At 33.7% G+C, this 12,026-nt stretch overlaps 1 protein-coding gene across 5 annotated transcripts in view; it reads right to left on the bottom strand.

Moving 5' to 3' along the window:
- NBEA (neurobeachin) overlaps positions 1-12,026 on the bottom strand; it is a 486,697-nt gene that overhangs the window by 64,427 nt on the left and 410,244 nt on the right. For all 5 annotated transcript variants that reach the window (XM_054164764.1, XM_054164763.1, XM_054164761.1 and 2 more), the window contains 2 exons: positions 10,122-10,262; positions 3,084-3,203 (listed from right to left, as the gene is read on the bottom strand). In XM_054164764.1, the coding sequence (XP_054020739.1) occupies positions 3,084-3,203; positions 10,122-10,262 (261 nt within the window). The remainder of the gene's footprint in view (positions 1-3,083; positions 3,204-10,121; positions 10,263-12,026) is intronic.

The following is a 12,026-nucleotide window of genomic DNA, read 5'->3' on the forward strand; positions in this document are numbered from 1 at the left end:
TCACATATACAAACATTTTTCATCCTGTATCCACCTCTTTCTGTGCATTTTCTACTTTTCCTATGGCTCCCTCTAGTTTGGATATATATATCTTTTTGGATATTTACTATCCACTTTGGATATTTACTTCTTTGCTAGGCCTAGCAAAGAAAGCACTAAGAATTTGCTTTATCCAGCATGAACACAGAGTGGAAACTGAAGGAGGAAAAGGCAAAAACTTGTGTTCTCAACAAAAATAAGAGCTTTGGGGAAATGGATGACTAACCAGACTGTTCCACATGAAATTTAGACGCCATAAGGTATTCTTGCTGTTTAACATAAGGACATAGCTTCAGTCTCACTATAAGCTTTCTGCCATCCTGCTGATCTTTAAGTTTCCTTGTTGCAGTGACACACGCTGCTTAGGCCACCGCAGTGTATTTGGGTAGACTTATCCCAGTAGTGGCTTTGTATTAATATGTAACATATATACGATGATGACTTTGAGTGCTGATGTTAAATACATTTTAAAATCTCTTCTCATTTCTACCTTTCTGTGATTTTTCTCATAATTTTTCTTTTTTATTTAGATAGCCTATGAATTTTTCTATTTCCTTTTACACCCTTTTAAGATTCTTTTTATTTTTTAATCTGCTTCTATTTATCTGTTTTTATAGATAAAATATTTTTATATGTTTATATTTCTATATAAATATAATTTTTATATATTTATATTCATCACTGTAATATAGTCCATATACAAATATATCTATTTATAGTATGTATATTATATATAAGATATAAAAATACATATAAAATATAAAACTACATTTCTACATAATTTTATATATATTTAAATGGAATTTATGTATATTTGATATATTTTATATTTTAATATTTTTATATATATAAAATATTTTTATATTTAGCTGAACCAATTTATAATAAATCAATTCAAGGTTAATTTCTAAACCCACCTTCTCTGTATATTCATTAATTAACAAACCCATATTTTAAATAGCATCTTTAATCCCTAAAGTATCCCTGAACAGACAGATGAGGGATTATCTGGAGAAAACATTGGCTAACATACCTCATCTGTGTCTCCCATATTAGATTTTCTGTCATGACTTAGCTCCAAGTAGCATTTCTGTTTCCACTGGCATAACAGAAATGTGTATATATCTAAATCTGTCTTTGGGACTCTATGTGAGACTCACAAATGTATTCTAGGATACAGTATTTTACAGTCTTTCCACTAGTATAATTCTTACTATTTTATCCAAGTTATCCCAAACTCCCTTTTCCAAACTGAATGACCATCAAGTACATAGCTACCCCACATCTTCATCTTTTGGCTTCCTATTGCGAAGGTGAGAATCTAGTTTTAAGTATCTTTTTTTTAATAGTCACTTTATTTTATTAACTTGTGCTTTTTAAACACAAATACATTTTATAACGCATTATCCCTCCATAATTCCTGCATCCTTGCACTAGCTGGCAGCAGCACTTTAATTTATCCCACTTAGTTCACAGGATGCCTTGTATTTTCACACAAACATTTCAGTTCTTTGTTTTAACTCATTCAGCCTCTAGTTCGGGAGCAATCCTTTCACTAATTATATAACCTAGTCGACTACCATCCCTTCCTCTGTCCACAGATATCCCTTTATCTTCTGAAATGCCTTCATGTACTTAACTGCCCTCCTCCCGTGTACTAAAGCCAGACAAGAAGATTACAGTCACTTCCAACTGTCTTCCCTTATTCCGCACTGTAAGGCTCTTATCTTTTGTTTCAGCCCCACTCCTAGGAAGCCATTTCCCCAGATGCTCTGGTGGAATTCCAGGAAAACTGTATTTCAGCGAAAGGAAAAAATCAAAATGTCAGCACTTTTAATTTGAAGAAATAGCTGCATTTCAAATGTATTAACTCAAAGTCCTTCGAAGTTCTGACATTTCCTTACAAAGGTGACAGGGACAGTATTTAAAATACTATTGACTTCCAGAGAAGCATAAATAAACATGAAATGGGTTGTAAACAGTTTTAAATTCTTTTATTTAAAAAGCATTTTCTCCCATATGTTAAGAGTGCCACACAATTTGGGATTAGCTCTTCCAACCATAATAGATGATAATATATAACCATAATAATATATAATAATATATAACTATAATATCATGCTCTAATGGAATTTTTAAGCAAACAGGAGCTCTGGAATAAAAATAAATCAACAAATGTACATCTTTTGTCAAATTAAGTAAAAAATATAATGATAATGAGACTTTACTATTTCCTAGTATGAGTAACAGTATCAAAACAGAAGAGAGAAATATTCACTTTAAAATAAAGTTGTTTTTTTTAAAGTGCCATTATTGGTATACTGCAAAGATAGCCTTTGCCTACCTAATTACTAGAAAATTAGAATCAAGAAAGACCACATTATCAAACACAGTTAGATTTTGGTTTCTTCCTGGTAAGGTCTCATGTATATGCACAATATCCCTTTGTATTTAACAATAGGTAAGGAATAACAACAGTAAAATCACCCTGCTCTCCGGCTGTTTCTGTATATCGTGCAGAAGTTGTTTTAATCTAATGCGTATTGTTGCATAATATCCCCAGGCACACTCAAGTAAAAGCTAAAGCTGTACAGAAAAGCCAACATTTTAAATGGGTCTTGTCATTAATGCTTTATTAATTGCCCTAGGCAATGCAAAGCCAGAGCTAGGCAAGCTATAACAATATGACACTTTAAGGTCAAATCCAATTCCTGCTGTGTTTTATGGAGTGGGCCAAATATTGAGTTAACAGCAGGAAAGAACAATTTATTGGGCTTTTCTCCATCTCCTGATTATCTGATCTAAATTAGATCAGTTAGGCTGTTTTTCTCTAAAAACAAAACACCTTTTGTCTACTCAACTTCAAAGAATCTTTGATTGCTTATGGTAGAAAAATAAACTGTAGTAACATCTACCTTTTACTTAAACTATGCCTAGCATACTGAATAAAAAAAATATGAAATATAAATCCCTCTGTCCCTACATAAATCAAAATACCTTAAGTGAAAACATACATTTATCAGTTTATTTAATGTTTATGTTACCTTCACATCTGAGGTATCTCTTTGGCTGTTCCTCCAAGACCTGGCTACCGAAGAGAAGGTTCGATCTGGGTGGTCAAACTTGCTATCATTTGCATTTAGAAAGAATGTTGTAAAGGGCTCCTGTAATCAATGAAATTAAGATGGATTAAGAAAACTGCAGAAGGAATCATGCAGCGGTTCCTAACAAAATCCAAATGACTTTTGCAGATCAAAATACTTCATATACGCAGAATTAAAGAAAAATATGGCACCTCATAATTATATCTATGCATGGGTACCTATACTGAGTATCTCAGTACTTTATTGGCACTAACACGTTTTCCACACACAAATCCCAACTTCTGGCAGCAAAGATTATTTTGTATATTTATTCTTTCATAAAACTAATTACCCATCAGTGTCAGACCTATGTAGCTCAGCTCCAGTTCACAACGGCTGTTCACCTCATTGCAACCATCATAAACACTTTCACTGTTATTGATATTACCCTCTTTTGTTTACCCCTTGTAAGACAGTATTCCAAAATAAAATTTTAAATAATCCACCTCCTGAATTTTCTTTCTGTTTTCATTAAATTTAAAAAACCTCCGTAGGCTCCACTTTGCCTCACGGTAGGCAGAATGGCTCTATGGTCATTATGAGGCAGACTATGGCTACAGGATATCTAGCCTTATCATTTCCTTGGGGCAGAAATACAGAGATGAAATATTTACAGTTTGTTGATTTTGATAATTCTATATGAAACCACTTACTAAATGGAAACAGCTATTAACTCTCGGGCAGAAAGTGAAGAACCTAACAGGATCAAATCCTTTATTTGACAGCAGAACCTGAGTACCCAGATCTTTCCCACGCCTTGGTTATTCAACACCACTCCATTAGCTCTCTGATTCAACCAATAATTGTCAATATGTCCATATGAATGGAAACTATTTCTTCTTCTGTGACAAGTCTGATGGGGAATGTTTTAAAAAGTGTTGTTTTAGTTAAATTCACAGCCAAATTTATTTCCTTGAATGTCCTGATCATTTGGAAATGTTAATGTAAGCATTTTGTAATCAGCAGATCTTTATTCTTAATACAGTATTGCCCACACACTATTTGAAATTTATTCTACATGTCCTCTTATTTCCTTGTCTGAAACTTCTGACTGAAGCAGGGAATTCCTTTATTAATATGGAAGTTTTGAGGAAATTACATCACATTATACACACTGTGTTTTAATTACCCAAGATTAGAGAGGACTGAAGTAAATACTTTTCTATATCATTTAAGTGCAATTGGAATATATTTATATATATGGAACTCATGGATGCAATGGTAGTGAAGGAATCCAAAAAGAGGAAGACAATGGAAAAGGATATTCAGATTTCCAGAGATTTTCCATTGTTTCTCCAGTCTTTACTCCACCTGTCTTCCCAAGTAATCTTTTCTATCACACACAACAGCCAACAGAGGCTACTTTCTTTAAAAGAAGAGAAAATCTCTAGCTTTATCTCTCTAAATGAGAAGGAATGGGATTTCTCTCTTACTGTCATCAAGGTGTGACAGAACTTTTTAAGTAGCTCAAGGAAATGGCTTATATTAGAATAATTATTGCATTCTTTTTGATGTTTTTCTCTCTAGGGGCAGTACCTAACTTTCAGTTGTCTGTCAGTGAAAATATGAAATAATTTCATTGTAAGAATGCAGGATATACTACTTTTAATGGAATGGTGGGGTGGTTTTCCTTTTCTTTTCCCCTCTCTTAAAATATCGGTGATTTATTTTTAAAAGATACATTCAAAATAATAGGTAACAATCTAAGAAATATACTTTCACCATTACATTTATTCCCATCAAGGAATCCTAATATGTGTTAAATAATTAATTTAATTAAAATACAAAACCATCACAACATAGTTTCTTGTTGGAGGACCCCAACTCCCATTGCACAATAATTTTGCGCTCATTAATATTAAAAGAGTGCGTGGCAAGTGAGGAAGAGGTTTATATTTTCAACAGAATATTAAATTTTAACATTAGTTCAATGTGATGAGCAGTATAAAAGTATCACAATGAACTGAAATATTGAAAGAAATTAAGTTTTAATGTGTCTGGATTTTATAGTGCTCCATATAGTGAAAAGGTAAAATATGAATGAAGAAGTGTACGATTCAGACTGAGAGGTTGCAAACAGAAAACAATGTACACAGGAATTGGATTATATTAATTTATCCTAAAATTATATTTATATTATATTGTTAACATTACATTTACATAAATTCTTGTAACACCGGAATTATTTTAAACTGAATTCCTCCCCCCAAATCTCTGAATACATTTGCAATATTAATCTTTGCAAATTATGCTGTTTTTCTAGCTTACTCAGACTGAAAAACTTTATATGTTGTTGATCTGAGCACAAAAAAAATCTGTCTTCTACCAATCCCTATCTATCTTTTTATTTTCTTTATAAGATACATGTAATTTGTTATGAATATCATTGTGGAGCAGATTGTGGGTCACTTCTGAAATAAGAAGCAGCTGATGGATTAAAAAAAGAAAGAAACCAGAAAAATGATGTAATTACATTAAATTATGTAAATATATTAATCCAAAATTCCATGACAACATTATTTTAGGCATCTGAGACAAACATACAAAAGCAATAAAATTCATAATCAAGGATTACACTTTTAATAGCTGAGCACTACAGGGTGCCCTATTATGTTCTCCTGCTATGACCTGTTGTGCCTATCTTTTTGGATTTTTAATCCTTAGCAGAAATTCAGAGCTTTCACTTGCTTTATCTCAGACCTCTCACATAAATTTAAGATAATTTTTATTCTCTGCAAAGTCAAGTGCTTATGTTATATAAATACAATTCATATCTGTATTCAATATACTCATTTAAATACTGTTATTCTATGATACCGATTACTGTCATTTCATGTAAAGGTTTTGTTGCTATGAAAGCTATAAAGCTGCACAACGTTTTCATTATAACCCCATCTCACTCATTCCTAATATTCTGAATAAATTCATGCCTTATTTGCTGCCAACAAGATGAGAAATTTGTGCAGTACTTGATTACAATGAATACAAGCTTGAGTTGTGGGAACAAGGAATTTTTCCATTGAACAGCAGTTCTCTCCCACCATTCCCTTCTACATCACAGTCCCATTTGAATCACTTACGGTGGGAGCAGGGGAGAAAGGAGGGAGTGATGCGTCATTCTAAGACATGTTATGTCAAACAAAAATGTCTTTCCAGTCATTTGTAAGAGGAGAAAAAGAGTATTTCAGGTTTTGTCAGATTGATGTAAACCTTTTGTCTGATATACCTGTGACTGTCATGGTCAGACCAACCGAAAAAGAAGACTCAGATTCACTTCCATTTACAAGAGGATTTTCACCTTTGAATCACACTAAAAAGTCATTTCAGCTGAATCAGGCCTGACTCATAATAAATTCAGAAATTCTTCTACCTTGTACAAGTATTCAGTAATTGTAACAAAAGCTGGAAACCAATTATTCTCTACAAAGTCTTTGACTACGTGCATTAGAGAACTATGCTCCCTAATACTGGTCTCTGTTTCAATAAAGATGTAACTGATTCACATAAACACAGCTTTTTCAACAGCAGCTACTGAGAGCATCCAGTTGCACCACAATTGTAGCCTCTTTCACCTAAAATCTGAATTCAAGTCAGAATTCATTATTCTTTCTCTTCTGTTTTCTTCTGTCTACATTTCAAGCTGACATTCAAGTCACTGTAATATATGGCATTTTGATGTAGCATTTTTGGTTTAAAATATGCTGCCCTCTGCATCTTAAATATTCACTGGTCCGGACAAAGCACGCAAAAAAGATTACTCTTGAACCAGGTGATAAGGTCACCTAGCCATAAACTATGAATATTTAATTTAATTTATGCAAAAATGGAACTAACTCAACAGAACAGTGAATCCCTTTCCAGAAAACCTTTCATTCTGCTTGCCAGAGCAAACCTGTTGGTAGTGTTGGCTCCTACGGAGCAAGAAGAATTTCTTGGGTTCAAGATTTAAAGATGTGTAATGTACAAAACTGCTTAACTGTGGTTTGATTTCAGTAACACCTCAAAAGAGGGTAGGTAATATTATATAAGTCATGATGTTCTCTGATAGTTTTATCAGCATTAGTAACCTAACTGAACAATAAATAAGGTTGACTTTCACATATGCCTCTGTAAAGTAGTTATCTGATCTTATCTGAAGCTTTGAAAACACATTAGCATCTCAGAGCTTTTGTTACAGATTATACTCTTATGAAGCACAATGAAAGGCAAAAGAACAAAAAAATAATATTATTATAATAATATTATTATTTTTTACTTAGAGATATTATATTGCAATCAGTGTTTTGAAGAGAATGACAGGAACCAGACTGCACCTGCCAAAGTAAAAAAGCAAGATTCAAAAATATTTTAAGGTTTTGTGGCATATACACAGCTCAATACATACACACTTCAGGGTGGCTGAAATTTCCTTATCTACTACAAGTACTGTTTCCTCCAAAACAAAGGTCTAGGCATGGAGGTTCTCCCTTTGACCCCTCTTGCTCTGTACTGTTTTGTTCTGCTTCTGTGTAGGCTATCTCATTCCCAGTATATTTTTTGTAATAGCTTTTTTTTTTGTTTGCTTGCTTGTTTGTTTCCTTCTTTATTTCTCTCTTTTCTTTCTCTTTTCTCTTAGTCTTTGGTCACAGAATCACAGAATCACCAAGGTTGGAAGAGACCTCAAAGATCATCAAGTCCAACCTGTAACCACAGACCTCATGACTAAACCATGGTCTGCACAGTCTTCTCCCATGATTTTACTTTCCATTCTTCTCTTTCATTCTCATTTTGTGATACTACCAAAAGCTCTGCTGTAATACATCCCTTCCCATGAATCTTCTCCAAACTCTTATAATATTGCTTTTCTCTCTGAATCGCTGCATCTTAGACTGCACTTTCCTCTTCCTGAACTAGGCTGCAATTTACCTTCCCATGAATCTTCTCCAAATTCTTATAATATTGCTTTTCTCTCTTAATCTCTGCATCTTAGACTGCACTTTCCTCTTTCTGGACTAGGCTGCAATTTACCTTTTATAAAATGTTCTTACACAGTCTTCTTCACAAACTCACATGCTAGCTCAAGAACTTCATGAGCCAGAAGTTCTACTTTAACTTCCAGAAATATAACTTAGCCTTATTTATTAATTTCACTGGCATAATCTTCTTCTTTAGGATTTTAACCCTTTATTTTGTAGCCAAAACTACTTCTTTAAGTCACTATGACTCTATAATCCCCATAGCTATAATCTTTTCCAGTCTCTATACACACTTATTTCAAAGTTTTATTTTGGGTTTCCATATGCAGGCTTAGTCTCATCACCTTATCTCCTTTTTCCTTTATCCGAGTTTTAATTTTCCCCCATGTCTGTCTCCCTCTCACTTTTGTTGTCTCCTTTTGCTAATGATTGCTTTTCTTCACCAGTGACTCTTATTTAAAGAATTTTTTTTTAATGCCTATCTAGGTGTCTCCTCATATTTAAATTCTCCCTTTGCTGTTTTCACCTTCTAGCCATCAGTAATCTGTTCCCTAGTAAGTACTGCTCTTCCTTTTCTTCTTCTTCTCATATATATTTTTTGCTCTAACAAACATAATTTGTCACATCTACACTGCAAGGCCATCAAGGCAGAACCTTTGTCCTCTCACTACTTTAGGGCTGAATAGAAAAAGAGCAAGAACATCTACAATATTACATAAACAACAGTAGTAAAAATGACACAGAATTAGCTTAATACAGGAAATGAACAGTCCTTAGTGTGTTGTACATTCAGTCTGTAAGCAGACTTTCAGACCTAGGCATTCGCCAACTAGCAAGAGAGAATCTATTCTTGAAGAGCAGCCAAAATTAATAGATAAACATGCAAATAAACCCACTGGTTTTAATACACTTTAAGGCAACGAAGAAGCACATGTGAACCATAAAATGTAGCCACAGTACATGAATAATTTAGCAACTTTTAAAAGGAGTACAGTGATCACCCCATATAGGAGTGTAATCAACATTTAGTTTCCCATTGGTTAACAAGAATTATATCCTTAACTCATAGACACATGAACTCTTCCCTTCCAAGCAGAAAAACAGGACACATCTAAGAGAAGCTGAGATGAGTGAAAACTCAGATGTCAAGCTTTTCTGCAGCTCTGCTTTGCTTCATTATGAGCAAAACATGCTTAGAATGCACCTTAAGAGACAGATTTTTGTTGGAAGGGTGTAGTTTAAGGTCAGTAATTACATAGTGACTCTATTTTTCATTAATCCATGGGTTTTTGTGAAACCTTAAGTCTCTTATCATCATTGCATATTTTTTTTTACATCACTGTGTTAACATGTAAACTAAATTCAGATTCATTTTATCTTTGAAGTTTGTCCCACTTCTCTACATCTGATTTTAAGTCTAGGATTTAAGCAAGAGGTTTTCAGAACTGAAATAGAACTTTGCAATTAGAATCTATGATTTCTGAAAAGTTATTAATTCATTGACAAGCCTATTTCATTTGCATAAAGTATTACTCCATCCTGCTTCAACATAAAACTAGTTCTGTAAGTCCCCTCTCAATCTGACACAGTTTCATCTGCTTTTTCTGGAAAGGTTTTTCTTTGATGTTGTATATATATGTCTGTAGCTGAAAATAACAAATTAATATACAAGTAACATCAACTTTCAGTCTAGAGACTTTTTTAAGATGGATTTAGTTTTAGATGGATTTTCTTTACCATATGTGTCCTCACAGCACCACAATTTTGCTTCTAAATATATCTCAGATTATTGGGGTAGGAAGGACTACTCATCACTGTAAAAGTCTATATGCAGCATACCTAGAGAATTTCTGAGGTTTTACAGCAGGGATGAACAATGAGATTGTGATAGAGAGGTATTTTCGTTTTAAAAAATGGTGGTAAGTGACAGAAAAGACTCTGCACATAGGTATACTACTGAAAACCAGGATGCAGGAATACTTACAATACGAACAAGCCAAGCCAGTGTAGAAGTAGATGTGGAGTAGTGGGTGTTGTAATGGTAAGGTGGAGTCTGATCATCTTCCCATGTCTCATACCGTTCTGCATAGAAAACTGCTCTCTTTGGGTTCAAAGCACCAATAGGCTGCAAAGGGATAAGAGGTCAAATACAACATCAGCTGAAGAGCAGCATGTCAAACATGTCATACGTTAATTCTGCATTAAAATTAAGTACATAGAAGAGCCTGCAACCAAACACATTCTGTGCTGTTAGTAATCCCTTCAGATTTTTTGCAATCTTAGAATTTCTTTTCAAAGGCTTTGTGTGCTGAAGGTCTTATGAGATTCCTCATTTTAACTGACAAATATAATTGATCCACATCTGCAAACTTTCAAGACCTTCTTGAAGTATGAGTTGTTTCCCAATTAATTCAGTAACATTGTTCTGGAAATAGACTTCTAAAACTGCATTTAAAATGCATTGAGGCCAAACTAATATTTCTGTTGCTGTCATTCACCATAATCACACAGCTAATGAAAACTGACTTTTGCTCACACAGGATACTTTATAATGCACAGTTCACGATGAAAAGATTTCACGCGGAACTGCTGATGGTGTCTGGTGATCCTAAGCAGAAATACTGGAGGACTGGATGTAGTTTGTGATCGAACAAAACAAACAAGCTTTGTAATTTAAACCAATAGAATTTGGAAATTATTCATGAATTCAAAGTCCATTCTAAGCATACTTAACAGACAATCTATACAGATTAGGTGGAAAACAAAAGAAACTTCAAGACAGTAGTAGGAACTGTTGGCTTTGACATATCTAATTAGGCTATACACGCTTTTCTGTAGTGTTTGGGGTTTTTTTTGACACAGTCCATCATGGGAGTTTTTATGGTAAAATGTGTTCGTTATCGTGTCATACAACAGTCACTGGGATAAGAAAAACAGAACATAAAGTAACTAAAATGTTGTAATGAGTATACATGATCTTAAATCTGTTTTGCTAGATGAGATAGTAGAGAGTATTTATTACCTATCTGCAAAGAATCCTCAGATTTTATCTTCCATAGTAAAATTAACCAAACGCACATAGTTTAATAGTTATAGGAGAGCACAATTTATTCCCCACACCAAATAACTGTCAAAGTGACTATAATTTTAAATGATTACTTGATTTGTATTAAACAAAAATTAAGAGTTAGAATTGATGTTACTAAGAGAATTACAACAGGAAAACATATTCTTAAGGACTTTGACCCTTCTGAGAAAGCTAACAGGTATTCTCGCATTTCATTCCACTGCATAGCTTTTCTACTGAGTTAAAATCCAAAGTCATCTGCAATGGAAATTCCCACACAAAGTCAAATCAGTGTATTTCACAACACTATGTTTGTAACTGAACAATTTCAAAGCTCCAAGTGTTTAATTCCTTCAGCAGCACTATGTTTTTTGAGATGGCTGCTAAAAGGCTGACATAGGACAATATGTTTTCCATTTTTACATATTAGAACTTGATTTAAATAGCAGTCTTTGATGAACACTTGTATTTTAAAACATTATGATTTCAGTAGTTTTTCACATGAAACACTATGGATGCTTCATACTTTGCTGTGCCTTGGTAAAGTTTATAGTTTTCTCATAGGTGTAAAATGTATGAGTAATCCCCGTGGACCAGTGTTATCTGGTGCAGACTGCATTGCAAGACCTCACAAGAAATGCTTGAAAAAGAAGTATGAGCTTTCCAGCCTTGTTTTTCAACTACTAAGAAAAGAACGAAATATGTATTTGCATTTTTGTTATACTCAGTTTCATTACACATCCTGCCACTGTAAGGAAACATGCTGGCATTATTATACCCTGTAAGTTGCCAATATATAAAAATCATTGTTCAGCCACTTCT

The sequence above is a fragment of the Dryobates pubescens genome, chromosome 10, assembly GCF_014839835.1.
Source record: "Dryobates pubescens isolate bDryPub1 chromosome 10, bDryPub1.pri, whole genome shotgun sequence".
In the NCBI taxonomy this organism is placed as follows: domain Eukaryota; kingdom Metazoa; phylum Chordata; class Aves; order Piciformes; family Picidae; genus Dryobates; species Dryobates pubescens.